Source organism: Neofelis nebulosa, chromosome 1, assembly GCF_028018385.1.
Source record: "Neofelis nebulosa isolate mNeoNeb1 chromosome 1, mNeoNeb1.pri, whole genome shotgun sequence".
Taxonomy (NCBI): Eukaryota; Metazoa; Chordata; class Mammalia; order Carnivora; family Felidae; genus Neofelis; species Neofelis nebulosa.
This window is the reverse complement of record NC_080782.1, coordinates 44,578,491-44,597,430: the sequence shown is the minus strand read 5'-3', so window position 1 is coordinate 44,597,430 and position 18,940 is coordinate 44,578,491. Positions and strand designations below refer to the sequence as shown.

At 45.0% G+C, this 18,940-nt stretch overlaps 1 protein-coding gene and 1 long non-coding RNA gene across 3 annotated transcripts in view; one reads left to right on the top strand and one right to left on the bottom strand.

Moving 5' to 3' along the window:
- GLRA1 (glycine receptor alpha 1) overlaps positions 1–14,746 on the top strand; it is an 84,507-nt gene extending 69,761 nt beyond the window's left edge. Inside the window, exons 8-9 of one of the 2 annotated variants that reach the window (XM_058720830.1) lie at positions 7,683–7,829; positions 14,269–14,746. In XM_058720830.1, the coding sequence (XP_058576813.1) occupies positions 7,683–7,829; positions 14,269–14,559 (438 nt within the window). In that variant the 3' untranslated portion in view covers positions 14,560–14,746. Of the gene's footprint in view, positions 1–7,682; positions 7,830–14,244 lie in introns of both variants that reach the window. The other variant, XM_058720821.1, reaches the window with a different exon arrangement.
- On the bottom strand, positions 6,670–18,318 carry LOC131506821 (uncharacterized). The gene is made up of 2 exons (XR_009259164.1): positions 18,231–18,318; positions 6,670–6,925 (listed from the first exon to the last, which is right to left on the bottom strand). It is a non-coding gene; the product is annotated as an uncharacterized LOC131506821 (long non-coding RNA).
- Between the last annotated feature and the right edge of the window lie 622 nt (positions 18,319–18,940).

Genomic DNA, 18,940 nt, shown 5'->3' with positions numbered 1-18,940 from the left:
GAGGAAAGTAAATTTTCAGCATAAACCATATCGTCTGTACAGGCATTCTCTGCACAGCAAGGCCCCCTGATCAGTTAAGGGAAGTGGGAACATTCCCCAAATCCAAGTTCCCAGATGTCAACCAAGGGCCAATCTTACAAGCACGTCTTTCGAAGGATAGCAACGTCATCTTAAAACTCATACGTTAACACTTTTCTGCCCCTATTTCTTACATTTCTAATGTGCAACAACACATCCCGTCACTTTCACTGTTCACGCTTGAGCCACAGTCTGCTCCGTTCACTATTACCACTAGACACAGCATTTCACTCCATTCACCATTAAAGCCGGATACACGTTCTGCTCCATTCACTCTGTACTAGACACAACATTCTGCTCCATTCTTCTAACATCAGACGCAGCATTCCACTTCATTCATTACCGACACCACACACTAATTCTCCTCCAGTCACCCTTACAATAAATGCAACATTCTGTTCCTTTCACTGCTAACACCAGACCTCACATTCTGCTTAATTCACTTTTAACACTAGACATAATGTTCTGCTTCATTTACAATTAACGCCAGACACCACATACTCCTCCAGTCACCCATTCGTGAGGTACAACATTCTGCTGCCTTCACTATGAATGCTTGATGCCTCATTCTGCTTTACTCTCTTTTAATGCCTAGACACTGCATTCTACTCCGTTCACTACTACGTTTGTGCTGTGTTCTGCCTTAATCACTCAACAGCAGACAAAACATTCAGCTCCACCGTTAATGCCAGACTCCATGTTTGGCTCCCTTCAGCCTTATGCTAAATGCAACACTGCACCATTTCCGATTAAGTCCTCATTTAGCATTCTGTTTTGATATAGAAAGGTTGGAAGACCATACAATGAGCACTTGAATACCCTTCACCTGGATTCCAACTGTTATCATCTTGCCACATTTACTTTGGCTCTCTCTATACACAGGTAGGTGGGTAGGTAGGTAGGTAGGTGGGTAGGTAGGTAGGTTGGTGGGTAGGTAGGTAGGTGGGTGGGTAGGTAGGTAGGTGGGTGGGTAGGTAGGTAGGTGGGTAGGTAGGTAGGTTGGTGGGTAGGTAGGTAGGTGGGTGGGTAGGTAGGTAGGTGGGTGGGTAGGTAGGTGGGTGGGTAGGTAGGTAGGTGGTAGGTAGGTAGGTGGGTGGGTAGGTAGGTAGGTGGGTGGGTAGGTAGGTGGGTGGGTAGGTAGGTAGGTGGGTGGGTAGGTAGGTAGGTAGATGGGTGGGTGGGTAGGTAGGTTGGTGGGTAGGTAGGTAGGTGGGTGGGTGGGTAGGTAGGTGGGTGGGTAGGTAGGTGGGTGGGTAGGTAGGTAGGTGGTAGGTAGGTAGGTGGGTAGGTAGGTAGGTAGGTAGGTAGGTGGGTAGGTAGGTAGGTGGGTGGGTAGGTAGGTAGGTGGGTAGGTAGGTAGGTGGGTGGATAGGTAGGTGGGTGGGTAGGTAGGTGGGTGGGTAGGTAGGTAGGTGGGTAGGTAGGTAGGTGGGTAGGTAGGTAGGTGGGTGGGTGGGTAGGTAGGTAGGTAGGTGGGTAAGTAGGTAGGTAGGTGGGTAGGTAGGTAGGTGGGTGGGTAGGTAGGTGGGTGGGTAGGTAGGTAGGTGGGTGGGTAGGTAGGTGGGTGGGTAGGTAGGTAGGTGGGTAGGTAGGTAGGTGGTAGGTAGGTAGGTGGGTGGGTAGGTAGGTGGGTGTGTAGGTAGGTAGGTGGGTAGGTAGGTAGGTGGTAGGTAGGTAGGTGGGTGGGTAGGTAGGTGGGTGGGTGGGTAGGTAGGTAGGTGGGTAGGTAGGTAAGTGGGTAGGTAGGTAGGTGGGTAGGTAGGTAGGTGGGTGGGTAGGTAGGTAGGTGGGTGGGTAGGTAGGTAGGTAGATGGGTGGGTGGGTAGGTAGGTTGGTGGGTAGGTAGGTAGGTGGGTGGGTAGGTAGGTAGGTGGGTGGGTAGGTAGGTGGGTGGGTGGATAGGTAGGTAGGTAGGTGGGTGGGTAGGTAGGTGGGTGGATAGGTAGGTGGGTGGGTAGGTAGGTGGGTGGGTAGGTAGGTAGGTGGGTAGGTAGGTGGGTGGGTGGGTAGGTAGGTAGGTAGGTGGGTGGGTAGGTAGGTGGGTGGGTAGGTAGGTAGGTGGGTAGGTAGGTAGGTAGGTAGGTAGGTAAGTAAGTAGACAAATCTTTGCTGAGTCATTTGATGATTACACACATCATGATAAGCTATCTCTAAGTAAGGAATAAGGATCGTGATACTTGTCACATCTGAAAAAATTAGCATTAATTCAATAATTATCTTTATATAAATTATATATATTTACCAATTTTATATCAATAATTATTGAATTAGAAATAATTCTGTAGTGTCATCTAATACAGAAACTTTATCTAAATTTCCCCAGTTGTCAAAAAGCATCATCAGTAAATATGGCGAGGGATCCAATCACAGATCCAATAAAGATTCATGTTGTTCGTGGTTTCCCTTTTAATCTAGAACATTCTCCCTACTGTTGTTTGGTTCTATGACCAAGCTTCTCTACCGTTCTACTAACTCTCAACGTGAGAGAAGACATTCTGCTTCATTTGCCATCCACAGTAGACACCACTGTCTCCTCTCTTCACTCTTACACAAAGCTTCCTAATCTGCCCTTTGTGCTATTAACACCAAACTTTGCATTCTGCTCAATTCACCATAGATGCTTGAGACCAAATTCCGTTTCCTGTTACCACTTGACAACACACTGTGCTCTGTGCAACTGTAACAGCAGATATATCTGCTTTCTTTTCCTTATGTTAGACTCAACATCCTGCTCCACTGTCTATTCATAGTCGATGCCACATTGTCTTTCACTTATAATTTACTCTAGACTCAACATTCTGTTCCACTCACTGTAAACACCAGACTCAGTATTTCTATTTGCTCCATTTGCTATTATAGTAATACTCAACTTCACATTATTCCTCCATTCACTTTTTTTAAAGCATAAAATTCAGTGACTATATGTTCACAAAGGTGCACGTCCTCACCACTATCTAATTCTAGGACATTTTCATCACCCCAAAAAGAAACCCCTATGTTCATCAACAGTCATTCTTCATTCCGCCCTCTGACCGGCCTCTGGCAAACACTACTCCACTTTTTACTTCTGTGAATTTGCTTCTTCTAGACGTTTCATATAAATGGAATAAGATAAAACGTGCACTTTCACTTAGCATAATGTTTTCAAGATCCATCTGTGTTGTACATTCTACCAGTATTTCTTTCTCTTTGGTGGCTGAATAATATTTCCCTTGTATGGGTCTATCACATTTTGCTTATCTATTCATCGGCTGAGGGATGTTTGGGTTATTTCCACTTTTTGGCTATTTTAAATAATGCTACTATGAACCTCCACGTACAAGTTTTGTGTGGACAAATATTTTCAACCCTCACAGGGTGTATATCTAGGAGTAGAATTGTTGGGTCATGTGGCAACTATATGCTTAACTTTCTTAGGAACTGCCAAACTATTTTCCAAAGTGGCTACACCATGTGATAATCTCCCCAGGGTTCCAATTTCTCCACTTCCTCACCAATGCTTATTATCATCTGTCTTTTGGATTACAGACATCTTAGTGGATGTGAGGTTGTATCTCACTGTAGTTTTGGTTTGTGTTTTCCTAATAATAATGTTGAGCATCTTTTCATGTGCTTATTGGCCTATTCTAGATCTTAGCAAAAATGTCTATTCAAATCTTGTGCCCAGTTTATAATAGAGGTATTTCTTTTTGTTGTTGAGCTGTAGCAGTTCTTTGCGCATTGTGGATTTTAATCCCTTATCATATATGTGATTTGCAAATATCTTCTCCTAATTTGGGGGTTATCTTTTCACTTGATTGGTAGGGTCCATTATACACTAAAGGTTTTAATTTTGATGAAGTAAAATGTATCTATTTTTTCTTTTGTTGGTTGGCCTTTGCTATCATATTTAAGAAACTAATGCCTAATCCAAAGTCACAAAGATTTCTATCTATGGTTTTTTCTAAGAGTTTTATAGTTTAACCCTGAATTTAGGTTTTAATCCGTTTTGATTTTTTCATATGGTGTAGGGGAGGGATATCACTCTTTTTCAGGTGGATACCCAGTTTTTACAGCACCATTTGTTGGGAAGACTATCTTTTTCCCTCCGTTGAATTTATATCCTTGTCAAAAATCCATTGACCATAAACGTATGGGTTTATTTCCGGACTCTCAGTTCTGTTCCGTTGATCTGTGTATGTATCCTTATGCCAGTACCACACAGTTGATTACTGTTGCTTTGTGGTTAGTTTTAAAATTGGGAAGTGTGAGTCCCCCACCTTGGTCCTTTTTAAAGATTGGTTTGGCTATTCCGGGTCCCTTGCCTTTCCATTAGAATCTGAATATGAACTTTAAGCTCAGTTTTGTCAATTTCCGCAACAACAATAAAAAAGGAAGTGAGACTGAAAATGCACTGAGTCTGGAGATGAATTTGGAGAGTATTGCCATCTTAACGATATCATGTCTTCCAGTCTATAAACAACAGATGTCTTCTCATTGACTTAGGTCATTCCACTGCCTTCTAGACTGCTTAGTATCTGATGAGACATCTCGTTCCTCAGAATCACAGTGCAGCTCTTTCTGCCCACAGGTCTTGTCCCCATGCTTTAATAATCTCGAGCTGCCTCCCCCAACTTAAAAGTATATAATCAATCTAACGAGGAATCAGCTGTTATTGAGGATCTCTTGTACATGATGAGTTGCGTCTCTCTTGTGGCTTTCAAGATTCTTTGTCTTCTGACAGTTTGTGAAGTGTGCAGGCGTGGATCCCTTTGAGTTTATTTTGCTTGAAGTTCATGAACTTCTTAGACGTGTACATTAGTGTTTTTCTTCAAATTTGGGGAAATTTTGGCCATTACTTCAAATATTCTTTCTGCTTCTTTCTCTCCTCTCCTTCAGGCACACTCATTAGACACATGTTAGTATACTTAATGGTTCCTCACAGATCTCTGAGTCTCTTTTCATTCTTCTTCATTCTGTCCCTCAGACAAGATAACCTCAAGCTCATGGAATCTTTCTTCTGTCTGCTCAAATATGCTATTTATCCTCTCTAGTGAACTCCTCAGTTCAGCTATTTAATTTTCAACTCCAGAATTCCTATTTTGTTCTTTTTATCATTTCTATCTCACGTTCTATGTGGTGAGATTTTGTTCTCATGCTTTTCTTTAGTCATTTATACTAAAGGTTTAAGCTAAAGGTTTCCTTTAGCTCTTAGAACATGCTGAAAATAACTGATTTAAAGCTTTGATTAAGTCCAACATTTGGGCTTCCCCAGGGGCAGCTTCTTTTGACCGCCTTTTTTTTTTTTCCTATGGATGGACCTGTCTTAGTCAATTCAGGCTGCTGTAACAAAGTACCAGAGACTGGGTGGCTTATAAATAACAGAAATGTATTTCTCTCAGTTCTGGAGCCTGGAAGTCAGGTGCCAGCATGGCAGGGCTCTGGTGAGGACCTTCGTCCAGTTGCAAACTGCCAGCTTATTATTATATCCTCACATGGTGGAAAGAGAGCTAGCTATCTGGCCTCTTTTTAAAAAGCCATTAATCCCTTTATGAGGGCTCCATTCTTATGATCTAATTACTTCCCAAAGGCCCCACCTCCAAATACCATCACATTAGAATTAGGATTTCAACCTATGACAGGGAGACGGGACACAAACATCTAGTCCACTGCAAGGCTAGCCTTTATTTCTTTGCGTATCTTATAATTTAGGGTTGAAAATTACACACTTAACATAATGTGATGTGGCATCTGTGGAAATCAGATTGCACTCCCTCCTCAGGATTTGTTGTTTTTGCTGTTTGTTTAGTAACTTTTGTGAACCAATTCTGTAACATCTGTATTCTTTGTTGTGTGGGGCCACTGAAGTCTCTGCTCAGTTAGCTTGGCCATTACCTAAAGTTGGACAGAAATTTCCTTAAATGCCTGGAACCTATAAATCTCCTGGCCTTTTCCTAGGGGCTGTACATATATATTCGAACACACCTTCATCACTCAGCCAGGCAGTTTACAGTTTTGCCTTACCCTTCACCTGCAGCTTGCTCAGTGTGTCAAGGTTAGCCAGAGTTGAGAGCTAAGGGGCCTTCCCAGTCAGTTCTTCCCTGAGTACCCACACAGGCCTGTGCATGCACACAGGTTCCCATGTATATGTCAGAGCTTTTTCTAAAGCTCCCGTGTACATCGCATTCCCAGATTTTCCTTTTAAGCTTTTTGATCAACCTATTGTTTGCCTGAACTGTTACCTACTACCTCAGGAGGATGTGATGTTCAACAATTGCCACTGACTCTTTTCAACAAATGCCCCCAGGGAAAAGGCCGTTCACACTGGGCCAGTTCCAAGTCAGCTCAAATAAAAGACTGCCTAGTGAGTGAGGTCTTTCAGTGAACCACAAGACAGGTCAAATAATGACAGTTCTCTGGGAATGAAGCTTTAAAGAAGCTCTAACTCTGTTCTGCCCCGGCCACTGATTGCCTGGATACTGGTTTTCACTGTGCTTGCAGGCTGTTGGTTTTCAAGTCTAGCACAGAGCTGGGAATAGGGGGATGCGAATATGGCAAGTTGAAACACCACAAGGCCCCAAGAGAAATAAATACACATGTCCACACAAAAACTTGTACATAGATGTTCATAGCAGCATTATTCATAATAGCCAAAAGGTAGACACAACCCTAATGTCCATCAACTGATGACTGGATCAACAAAACGTAGTATATCCATACAAGGAGATATTATTTGGCCATAAAAAAGAATGAAATATGCTACAACATGGATGAATCTTGAAAACATTATGTCAAGTAAAAGGAGCTAGTCATAAAAGACCACATGGTGTATGATTCCATTTATATGAAACGTCCGGAAGGAGGAAATCTGTAGAAACAAAAAGTAGATTAATGGTTGCTTAGGACTGGGGGGAGAGGACTTGGAGGAATAGGGAAAAGAATGATGGCTAAAAGGTATTAGGTTTCTTTTAGAGGTGCTGAAAATATTCCAAAAGTGACCGTGATGATGGTTGCACATATCTGGAATGTATTAAAAACGATTGAAATACACACTGTAAGTGTGTAATATCTCAATGAAGCTGTTTTCTTTTTTTTTTTTTTAATGCCACCAAGTTTGATGCTCTTGCTGGCATTCAGCTGACTTTTTAAGTAAATGCTTTCAAGATTGCTGTTAGCCTTTGGTTAAGAGGGCTTCTGAGAAAGTTGATTCTGACCATTTTTGCTGTTGTCCTTGTTGCTTTTATACAGGAGAGTGTTTTTGAAGATCTTACCCTGTCGCTTTTGCTAACATCCTCTGTTTACTTTTAATGTTAGGTACACCGTTCTGTTCCTATCACCCTTAGCTAAGCACAACATTCCGTTTTGCTCAGTGATGATGCTCGATACACCATCCTCCTCTCTCCTCTCTCTAGTACTCGTCTAGGTACCATATTTTATTTTCTCCAATGTTTCATGCTGTCTTCCTGATGCATTTTTCTTCTCTTTTCCTCTGCACCTTCCTAATACCCCAGCTGAGGAAGGGGATAGCAGTGGGTAATTGCAGAGTTACTGAGGAGCAGAAATACTGAGATATTTCATTCTCCTCTGCCCTCACCCTCCTGTGTTCGTTCCCACCCCCACTCCAGGTGTCCTATGTGAAAGCCATTGACATTTGGATGGCGGTGTGCCTGCTCTTCGTGTTCTCAGCCCTGCTTGAGTATGCCGCTGTCAACTTTGTGTCTCGGCAGCACAAAGAGCTGCTCCGATTCAGGAGGAAGCGAAGACATCACAAGGTAGGCCTTTGGATCACTGCCTAAGGAGGGACAGCTGGTGATAAACACAAAAGTTTCAGGCAGCCTTGTCTCATGATAGTTGTTTCGCTGGACCATCCTTCTCAGGGAGTAAGGCAGACACAAAATAGGGATTAAACTCCTGGAAGCCCTAACTTCCCCTCCCATAAACAATGCCTTGATTGAGTCTGTGGGCAAGTTATTCTTCTAATCGTAATAACAGTATAGAAATTATCAGGTTACACCTGAAGACAGAACTGATGGAACACTGATGGGGTTATGATAATAACTAGCTGTGACCTTGAAGCTTGGCAGGCTAAAAGATGATTATTGGTGCCTTCTTCAAGGCTGCATTATTTCCAGGGGTTTGGTTTCAGATGGAATTGCACCACAAAAGGTAAAGATCTTTGAGTAGAATGTCCAGGTGCCAGGTCTTTGCTTCCTACTTCCAAGAAAGGGGCATCGAGCAAAATGCTCCCCCAAAGTGGGTTCTCTCACTTTATGACAGCTTGAATAAAGAAATACTTGGCAGGCCATCTCTGCAAAGTCACCAGCCTCTGCCAACTCAGAGACTGTGTGCCAAAACCAGCAAAGGCCATTGGGGAGTGTGCAGTCTCTGGGAGCAAACTGGCTGCATACCTTGGTCTAGAACTACTTTTCCAAAAGAAGTTTCCCATGGAGACCAGAAATCCTACTTTTCTCTCCAGCCTCATCTTTACACTGCTTTCTCCTTTTTTCTCTGAGCACCAACCACCCTAGTTTTTCCCTAGTTGCTCAAGCATTTACATGGGACTTGTTCTCTCCGGAAATGCCCTCCCAGCGCACTTTGCTTAATGTTAACCAAGCGCTCGCTTTCCAGCTCTCAGCCGAGGCATCTTCCCCGAAACCTGAGTCAAAGTCAAGGTCCTGTATTGAAGTTCTCATGCAACAGTCGAGTATGGCAGCACAGATTGTATCCTACACGGGCCCCTAGGCCACGAGACACTTTTCTCTGAAGTCCTGCCTCAGTATGGACTGAACAAATGGACAAATGGATAAACTAAAGAACCAAGAGGAGCCTTTCCAGTCAGAGAGCCTACCAAGAAGTTTTTCCAGCAACAGATTAGGTCCAACACTATGAGCTGTCAGGCCACACCACAAACCTGCCGCACACCAAGGCCCTCCAAGTTTCAGACTGACCCACTTCGAATAGCTGTCTACTCAGCTACAATGTGTTGTGGCAGAGGACTCTGTTTCTTTATCACTGTTTGGTACGTGACTTCAAGCTAGCCTTTTTCTGGGCCCGTTTTCTCCATCTGTAAAATGGACCAAATTGGCACAATTGGGGACTATGGTGAGGATTAAATCAGATTACAAAGCAGCTTTAAGTTTTTGTTCCTGCCACACAAATGCCAGGGAATAATGATTACACACGCACAGGTTTCCATCAGTATGTTTCTTGAACATCAGCAATCTGATTCAATTAACTTCTAGCAGGTTACCATAGGCAGGAGGTAGACGTTTCAAGACAGAAGATGTCCGTGGGAGTTAAGGTATAACCACCCTTTTAACTCTGCATTAGAAGAGAAAACTATCTTAGGTGCAGTAAGCCAGACAGGATTTCTTTCTTTCTTTTTTTTTTTTTTAAGTTTATTTATATTGAGAAAGAAAGTGAGCCTGAGCAGGGAAGGGGCAAAGAGAGAGAGGGAACAAAATCCCAAGCAGGCTCCATACAATCAGCACAGAGCCCAATGCGGGGCTCAAACCCACAGACTGTGAGATTCTGACCTGGGCCAAAATCAAGAGTCAGACACTTAACCAACTTAGCCACCGAGGCACCCCAATAGGATTTCTTTAAAGACCTCTAGTCTTAGTCCTTACTGCTCATTGGATACTGAGCCCCTGACTATTACACTAATCTAAGCAAGAACTGGCCAAACACAACTATCTTTGGAATTCACTATTTTTCCTTTTTTTCCCACTGGCTAACTGCTTTTTGCATTTTCCTCTGCTAAAAGAGGGTTAATACATTTGTTGAAGAGACACTTATTTGGGGAGACTATGTCTGAAATATTTGACTAGCTCCAGGCCAGTAGACTATGCATGGCACAACCCCAGGGGGCACTATGCACATAGACTAAAATATAAATGGAGCCCCCTGCAGATATGTAGCATGAAGGCCTGGAGGACCTCCAAAGGCTGCCTCTGCTGTCACCAAATCCTCACCAGTTGTACGCACTAGAGGAAAACAAAACTTTCTCTTGGGCCGGGGGAAGTGTAAATAAAGCCACAATCAGATTTGATCAGATAACCCTGCTCAGTTCCTTCCTCATTCTCTCACAGCTTGTTAGTGCTAGAAGAGCCTTAGAGGGCATCTTGTCCACTCTTCCCATGCAAATGACAACAGTGAGGAGGGGCAAAGTGATCACTAGGATCACAGAGGCACTGGTGGCAAAAGCAGGGTAGGTGCTGAAGGTCCCATGGCTTTTCTCAAAAATACTGACCACACACAGTATTCATCAATGGTTTCCATCCTGAAGTGGATAAAATAGCCCTGTGTTTATTAGATGACAAATAAGAACTAAGACTTACCCAAAGGCAGAGGTCAAAAACCAGTAGCCAGAGATCAAATTCAACATGCAACTGTCCCTAATTTCACTAGCAGTGTCTTAAAAGTCTAGAATAAGGGGCCAGCATTTAAAAATCACACTTCTATCTTCAGTTAAAAAGTCACAGCCTCTGATCCCACTGCAGTCCCATCCCACCTCATACTGGGGCACAGGAACTGCCGTTAGGTAGGGAACACATTCTCCACTTTGCCACGGTCCCTTCTGACCGGAGATTTTTTTCAGCTCTGGTTCATTTCTTCCCTTACATTTCTCCTGCGTGGCCCCTGTGTGTGGTTGAATCAGGGTGACCTTGTTCCTAAGGGCTCTGAAATTGACTCAAATGTCAGAAACTACAAGGATGCAGAACTGGGCTTACCATAGAGCAGCACTTCCTCTGGAGTAATCCCCTCTGGATGTGGCTTGTACGTTGGCAATGTACGAGCCTGGGATGCAGAAACCTCCCTTCAGCCAGATGTTTGCAGAGGGGGTTTTCAGCCCCAGATGGTGAGTGAAAAGGAACTAGCTCCATGCCTGAGTTTCTCAGAGCCTGTGATCTTGGCCGGGCTCCTCAACTCCCACCATCCTCCCATGTTACCTCATTTGTTGGGCACAAAGCATCTGCTCCTCAAATTCCCTGGCCGGCCTCGTTAGTCAGATTATTAGGAAACCTGCGAGCCAGGCTGGGCAGACACACTCCCAACCTCCCTGGGTTCTAGATCACACCTGCTGGATTTCCCCTGCTCCATCCCCAAGCTTTCATTTCCTGCCATCTGCTGGGGAGAACAGGAATAGCAAGCCTTTCTCCAGTCATTCCCAGGGAATTTCCTTTCTCCGGGCTACAATGTGAAATTGATGATCATCTAACTAGATGGGGCCTCCAGGCCACACCTCCACCCCTTCCACTCCTATGTTTAATTGATGAGGAAGGCAGAGAATAATTTGCCCAAAGCTGTATATAAAATTAATTTGGTGCTTCCCCTGCATAACTAGAGCCCAGTGAGAAAACACTTTCAAGCACCCTATCCTACGGCAAGGGCAGATTTACACTGATAAGCAATAGAGTTGGGTATCCCTTCCAGGCACTAGGTCCAGTAATTTGGCCAGTTCCCCCAACTCCTTTCCTTGGCCCTGGCACAAACACCCTATAGTCAGCCACCCTACTCACAGACAAAAATTTATTGAGATCTATTTGCTAGGCACTATACATGTTCTTTCCCCATTTCCGCAGTGAGGGTGTTGGACCAGATTCATCCATTTGCCAAAGATTTCTTGAGCATTTTTCATGTCTCAAATCCTCCTAAGTGCTAGGAATAAAATCCCATTTAAAAAAGGGCAGGGGAGCACCTGGGTGGCTCAGGCGGTTAAGCATCTGACTTCGGCTCAGGTCATGATCTCACAGTTTGTGGGTCTGAGCCCTGCATCAGGCTCTGTGCTGACAGTTCAGAGCCTGGAGCCTGCTTCGGATTCTGTGTCTCCCTCTCTCTCTTCCCCTCCCCTGCTTGCGCTCTCTCTGTCTCTCAAAAAAAAATAAATGTTAAAAAAAATTTTTTAAAAAAAGGGAAGCTAGGAGTAGTGAAGCTATACTGGTAAACATTTACTTATTCAACAAATATTTGCTGAGTTTTGAGCTTATGTTCAGGAACTCTTCATATGTTCAGTTGTGCAGGTACAATGAACATGAATAAGACTGCCTTCATGGAGCTTAGAGTCTAATGGGAGGACAGACATTAATCAAGAGCTTTAAAAAAAATAGAGAGGGATGGGGCGCCTGGGTGGCTCAGTTGGTTAAGCATGCAACTTCAACTCAGGTCATGAACTCACGGTTTGTGAGTTCGAGCTCTGCGTCAGGCTCTGTGCTGACAACTCAGAGCCTGGAGCCTGCTTCAGATCCCGTCTCCCTCCCTCTGCCCCTCCCCTGCTTGCACTCCGTCTCTATCAAAAATAAATAAACATTAAAAAAAATTTTTTTTAAATAGAGAGGGATGTACAGGGAGCTATGGAGCACACAGCAGGGACACCTACCTAGTCTATCCTTGCCCTCAGGGAAGGCTTCTGAGTCAGACATTAGTTCAGTGGAAGAGGAGTCAGGAGCAGAGGTGGGGGTAGGAATATGTTCCAAGGAAGAGAGAACAACTTGAGCAGAGGCCCAGAGTTAAAAAGAAGGAACATGACCCTTTTGAATATATGTAAACATTTCAGGGTCACTGGTGTACAGAATGCCAGATGGAGGATGGTGCAAGATGAGATGACACTGGAGAGGCAGGCAGGGCTGGGTCATCTACAGCCTTGTTTACCATGCAAGGATTTTAATCATCCTGAAGCCAGTGGCAGCCCATTAAGAAGTTCAAGCGAGGGACGCCTGGGTGGCTCAGTCGGTTAAGTAAGCGTCTGACTTTGGCTCAGGTCAAGATCTCATGGTTTGTGAGTTCCAGCCCCACACCAGGCTCTGTGTGGACAGCTCGGAGCCTGAAGCCTGCTTCAGCTTCTGTGTCTTCCTCTCTCTCTGCCCTCCCCGGCTCACACTCTCCCTCTATCAGAAATAAATATTTTTAAAAAACAGCTCGAGCGAAAGATGACCAATCAGATCTGTGTTATGACAACTCAGGTGGCTTGGGAGGGCCAGACCGGAGGCGGTAGGAAGACTGGGCTGGAAGTCATCGCAACAAGCTTGCCTGGTGGCCCACGCGAGCTTGGCAAGAACTGAGCCGGACAGGGGTTCTTATGCTGTGTTTCCTGCTGTCTGCCAGCCCTGTCCTGCACAGGAACAAACAGAAGATAGACTTTCTTCTCTAAAAGCCCTCACTACCTAGGAGGGCAACGTGAGCTGGTAAAAATTCCCCAGAGCCACACACTGAATCAACAGCTCCGCTGAGACTCTCAGTGCCACCACAGAGCTCACACGGGAAGATAACGAAGCCAGACATGATGCAAGCGGACAACAGTGTCTCCATGAGTCAGATCAGGAAAAGATCCCCGTGAGCTGGGAAAGGGAGAAATTAGAAGAATAAGGGCAGCAGGCATGTTGGTGGTGAGCATAAGGCAGGGAGGGAGAAATGCACAAGGGATGGCTGGCAAAGGGCAACCCAACTGGCAGGTGTGCAAAGCAGAAGGTAAGGGGAGGGGCAAAAGCCTGTAAGGTAAGTTGGAGCCAATTGATGAAGGGCTTTGAACAATAACTTAACCCGGAGGTATGTCTGAGGTCACAACTGCCAGGGATATGGGAACACGGAGGCAGAAAGGAGCTGCAGCTTCCCCGGCTTGTGAAAAGGAAGTAAGGCTCTTGCTGTCTCCTGGACCATTCACCCCCTCCCCCCCAACCCACTCGAGGAAACATCACCTGGGGGATGGGGTGGGTAAAGAGGGCAAGGAGGCAACAGAGGCAAAGCAGGGGATCTCTCCAAATTGTCTCCTCGATTTCTAACCAAACAGCATTCAGAGTATCTGCTCATCTGTAATCTCTGATGGTCAAAAGAACCTTTTGATGTAGCGGGGTGAATCTTCTCCCCCACTTATAGGAAAATATGAAATAAAAAACCCGAGACTCAAATAAAGAAGTGACTTGCCTCAGGTCACACAGCCAGCAAGTGACAGAGCCAAGACTTGAACACAGGTGTCCAGACTCTATGCCACATTCCTATCCCCTGGTTTGTATCTGTTTCGGCAAGCAAGCGGCGCCCCTCTATAAGGCATTACTCCCCAGCCAGCCTGAAAGCCTTCAGAAACCTGGAATGGCAGAGTCCAAGAGGCAGGGAGAACCAGATGGGCGAGGCCAGGCCCCCAGGGGAGTGCCTTGCAGGGAGGGTGCCCAGCCCCTGTCTTATTTTAAGTAGAGCCCCATGCTGAATCTGTTCCAGGAGGATGAGGCCGGAGAAGGCCGCTTCAACTTCTCTGCTTATGGGATGGGCCCAGCCTGTCTGCAGGCCAAGGATGGCATCTCAGTCAAAGGCGCCAATAACAACAATACCACCAACCCCCCTCCCGCACCGTCTAAGTCCCCAGAGGAGATGCGAAAACTCTTCATCCAGAGGGCCAAGAAGATTGACAAAATATCCCGCATTGGCTTCCCCATGGCCTTCCTCATCTTCAACATGTTCTACTGGATCATCTACAAGATTGTCCGCAGGGAGGACGTCCACAACCAGTGACGGGTCTGGGATGGGGCGGGAGTGGGGGAGGCTGGGAGAGGGCAGAATGGAAATAGCACAGGAATCTGAGAGCCTAAGGAAGAGAAGGGGAAGAGAGGGAGGGGGCACACATACACAACTCCCTCTTTCTCTGAAAAATGTGCAATAGCAAAATGCAGTGATGCATGAATCTTAGAATGTGGCACTATCTATTTAACCTCGGGTGGGCTGGTGGGGGGGGGGAGGGGAGGGAGGGGCTTTTCTAATACAGGAGCGGAGGGGTCGGGAGGAAGGGGAGGGCTGGGTGGGGGTTAGGGAGTGAGGAAAAACAGCTTTCAAAAACTTGAGTCCATGGGCTGTGCAGTTTTCCTATTTGGAAGGAGAGTGCAGTCTGCCTCAGAGCAGAAGGAAAGCCATGTAATATATGATATATATTCATGCTTAATATTAATGCAAAATCACAAGAACAAAGGATTTGTTTCTTAACCTATCAGCCTAGTAACTGCTTAAGTTTTTCAAGTCACAGAAGTGATGGACAATTTTTCCCAGAGTGGAAACAGTCACAAATAAGCTTTTGCTCTGGTGTGTGTCCTATACCATGGCCTTCCAAATGCCATGCCTGTTTTCACACTGGCCTGGGTGGACACATGCCAAAAAGGCAGTCCACCTCTGCTTCAAGAGGGTTGTGCAGCCTGGGCATGGGCAGTGGAAATGGGGCAAAGTGGAGAGAAGAGAGGGAATGACTAAGGAGATGGGGCATTTTCAGAGGCCCAAGGATTGATAACCAAGAGAACTGCACCGCAATCCTCACGTCTCAAGGCTAAGGACCACACCCGCCCCTCTCTGAGCCCCCTCGCTTCTGTGCTTCAACGCCCACCCCACTTACCCTCCACTGCCACCCAGAAATGGCTGCCATGGTTTCTCATTATATTGCCAATATGCAATCTTTTTTATGGTGACAAAAAAAAAGTAATAATCTCAAGAAATAATATGCAGATAGACTGAGTATAAACCGATGCACTTTTTTCAAACGTCTATTTTTTTGGAGAGTCTCTTTGGAATTGCAAGTGGGTATGTATTTGGGAAGGTGGGGTCAGTGGGATGAAATGGACTTCTTACAGAGTGGTTCTACAGAGTGAAGTTTTAAGAGGTTAAAGGGTAGTAATGAGGCTGCCGCAGCTGAGATATATACGGGTGGAAAGAGATGGTATGTTTAGAAAGTCTGTTCATTATATTTTGACATTTCCTATGCCACAACGAATGTGGGAAGCATGGGGAGATGACCCCATTATATTTTTATAAGTCTTTTGTTTGTTTTCCTTTTTGGTGCTTTGCTTAGCTTTAACATTTAGGCAAGTTAGACAAATATTTCTTTCCCTCTAACTCTGATGTGCCAGAACTATCCCAGGTTGGCTAGGGCACTCCAGGAAAAAAAAAAAAAGGAGAGGGATTAGGAAATGAATCGTGAAGGGTGGGGGACCCTGCTGAAGGACACAGAGGCTCACAGTTGGGAAGTCTGCAATGTGGACCATGGGATTAAAGACGGGAGTTGCCTCTGTCCTCTCTGCCAACAACGCCACGCCTGTAATGATGGCACGACTCTCTGGGGCATGCTTCCCGCTGTGGCCTGTGACCACTGTCCTGGGGTACATTTCTTCCTTTGCACTTCAGTGTCTTGGCTTTGAATCAAAGTAGCGGTAGATGGTGGGACACAGTGGCCAATCGGTTTGCCCTGAGGCTTGGGGTTTTACATGTGTCTTTCAAGTATCCCCAGCGTGGGGCAGGAGAGAGGGGAGATGTTGGGAGCCTAACTCTTCCCTAAAGCCCCTTCTTCCGGAGAAACTTCTCCCATTTCCTGTGGCACAATTGCTAATACCTCTAGAAGCCCTCCCCGCCCCCTCCCCCCGAAAAGCAAGTCAAGACAATGATCTAAGGTGTTTAGGTAAAGAAAATGCACTAAGCAGCCAAAAAAGGATCTGGCTTTGAGGCTTGAATGATCAAACTGTTTACATCCAGGTTCAAGGTTTGTAAGTCATTGCCTTCCTTTCTCTTGGCCTGTGTAGACCAGGAAGTTAAATTGTATTCTAGCCTTGGATGATGTGGGATGGAACCCGGCTCCTGAGGGATGGGAGCCATTTGGGTAGGAATCTCTCTTCTAAGACTATCCTGTTATCCTTTTCCCAACCACAAACTGTCTAAAGGAGGAAAAGGGAACCAGAGGGATTTGAACAAGTACAACCAGTTCAAGACTGGAATATCAGTGTTTGAACTGCTATCGGCACTATGTTCACTTTATTTAAGGGAGGGAATCCTCAGCCCTGCAGTGATGCGTGAGTCGCTGGAGAGGCTATTTGCCCCTTTTACTAGCATTTTACTCACTTTATTTAAGGGGAAAATCATTTTTTTCATAAAAAAAATTTAAGAAGCCCTTTTCCCTAGTTCGCTCATGACGGGACTAAATTCAGAACGTCTTAAAGTCTAGGTGATCGGGCAGCGAAGGCATCAGGCCTCTATCAGGGACTAAAGACAGTATCAATTGTTCCAAGGCATTCTGCCTCTGCTTGAATGGCAATATCTACAGATTTCAAACTGGGCTCCTTGTATGAGGTGTCTGGAATCTCTCCGAAACAAAGACATCACTGGGCTGTTTGCCCAACCTCTGCTGGGTCCTTGAACTTCTGCCACCATATTCAACCAGTGGCCCCACTGGGAATGGCCAGGTCTAGTTGACAAGATCTAGCAAACAATAGAATCATCCTTTTGAGACACAGAGGGGGAATGTCGCTGAAATCTTCTCTCCGACTGTTCCAAATTTGGTATCCCTCATAGAGAATAAATGTGAGTGAATGCATTACAGCAGTGAAAGGAAGAACCTGAATTTTAGTCCTAGCACTAACATGTTGGGGAAACTTGGATAAATGCTTTAGCTTTAGTTCCTCTACAAACACAGTGGGGAAAGGGGTATAAACCTCTAACCTCTTCTAGCTCTAACTGTTCTGTGTGCTTGAACCGATCTATGGGAGGTTTACACAACGAAAGGCTTAATGCCGCTTATGTTTCCGAACCCTCTCAATAGATCTAGATAGATCCACACATACATGGATCCACACAATCCTCATGGCCTTTCTTCTTTGGGAAATTTGTGGAATCGTTTTTCCTTTCGCTCCACTTTATCAAAGATGAGCAGTGGCGGGAAAAGAACATCCATCATTGTAAAGTCAAAAATACCGTCATGAATTAGAATGGAGCATGCTCAAAGAGAAGGCATTGTCATTAATGTATAATGTAGTGAGGATTTAGCAATAAACTACATGGATTTTATCATTTTAAAAAAATCAAACTAGATAATTCAGGCCAAAAATGTTTTGTAGGTGGCTCCAAGAAATAGGACAATACTTTCTCAATTTCCTCTTCAGTCTGTACACAGAGGATATCATACCTTGGGACTACATACACCAAATGCTATGGTAGGGGGAAAACTGACTAAGGTATAATGGGTGGCTTACTGGTCTTCCAACCTCTACATGGTTAGACCAGTATTTATGCATGGAGGTAGAACTAGACAGGGCATAGAGCAGATGGTGATTTCCCGCACCTCCAAAACTGCAGCTATTCCTAGGAATCCAATTTGAGAAATATCAATTAAGCAGACAGATAATGCCAATAACTTCTCACCTTAGTCTACAACTTACCTTGATTAGTTTCAAGAGCAGTCAAAAGAAATGGCTCATCTCTGCCAACCTCTGGTCTTTTCAAACTTTCAAGAGTCCGTGCTGGGCTAAGGCTATAGAGAGTAACCCAAGGACAGGAGTGAATATAAAGATGTGGTAGGGTGTGTGTGTGTGTGTGAGAGAGAGAGAGAGAGAGAGAGAGAGGGAGGGAGGGAGGGAGGGAGGGAGGGAGGGAGGGAGAGAGAGATAAAAGACAGTCATTTAATCCAGATTATTTCTTCTTCTAAACTGTCAATAAATAAGAAATGTATCCCTCTAAGAAGCCTATCAATATTTTTCATAGACTATGTTTTCATACTAGGGAGAAAACAAATGAATATGACAGGAGTTGGTTACTTTCCTTCAAAGTACACATTTTTATGGGCATCATTAAAAAGAGATTTTGTTTTGTGGGCCTCCATGATATTAGATTGCAGAGCAGATTAGTGTCCCAGCTAAGCTGTTACCATCACTGATAAATCAGTCTTTTGTGAAAATTACATTCCTTAGTTAATTGCAACACACTGAAATTGAAGGGAGCCATCCTTCTGTCTGCGGCAACTGCCTCCTTAGTAGAAGAAGCTCGTAGGCAAAGGGCTTGGTGGTGGTACCATTTGTGTCAGCTGGAGGACTGGGGTCGAGAGCTGAGGTCTACTTGTCCCCATTCTGGCTGGAATCCCGGCCCGGGGACA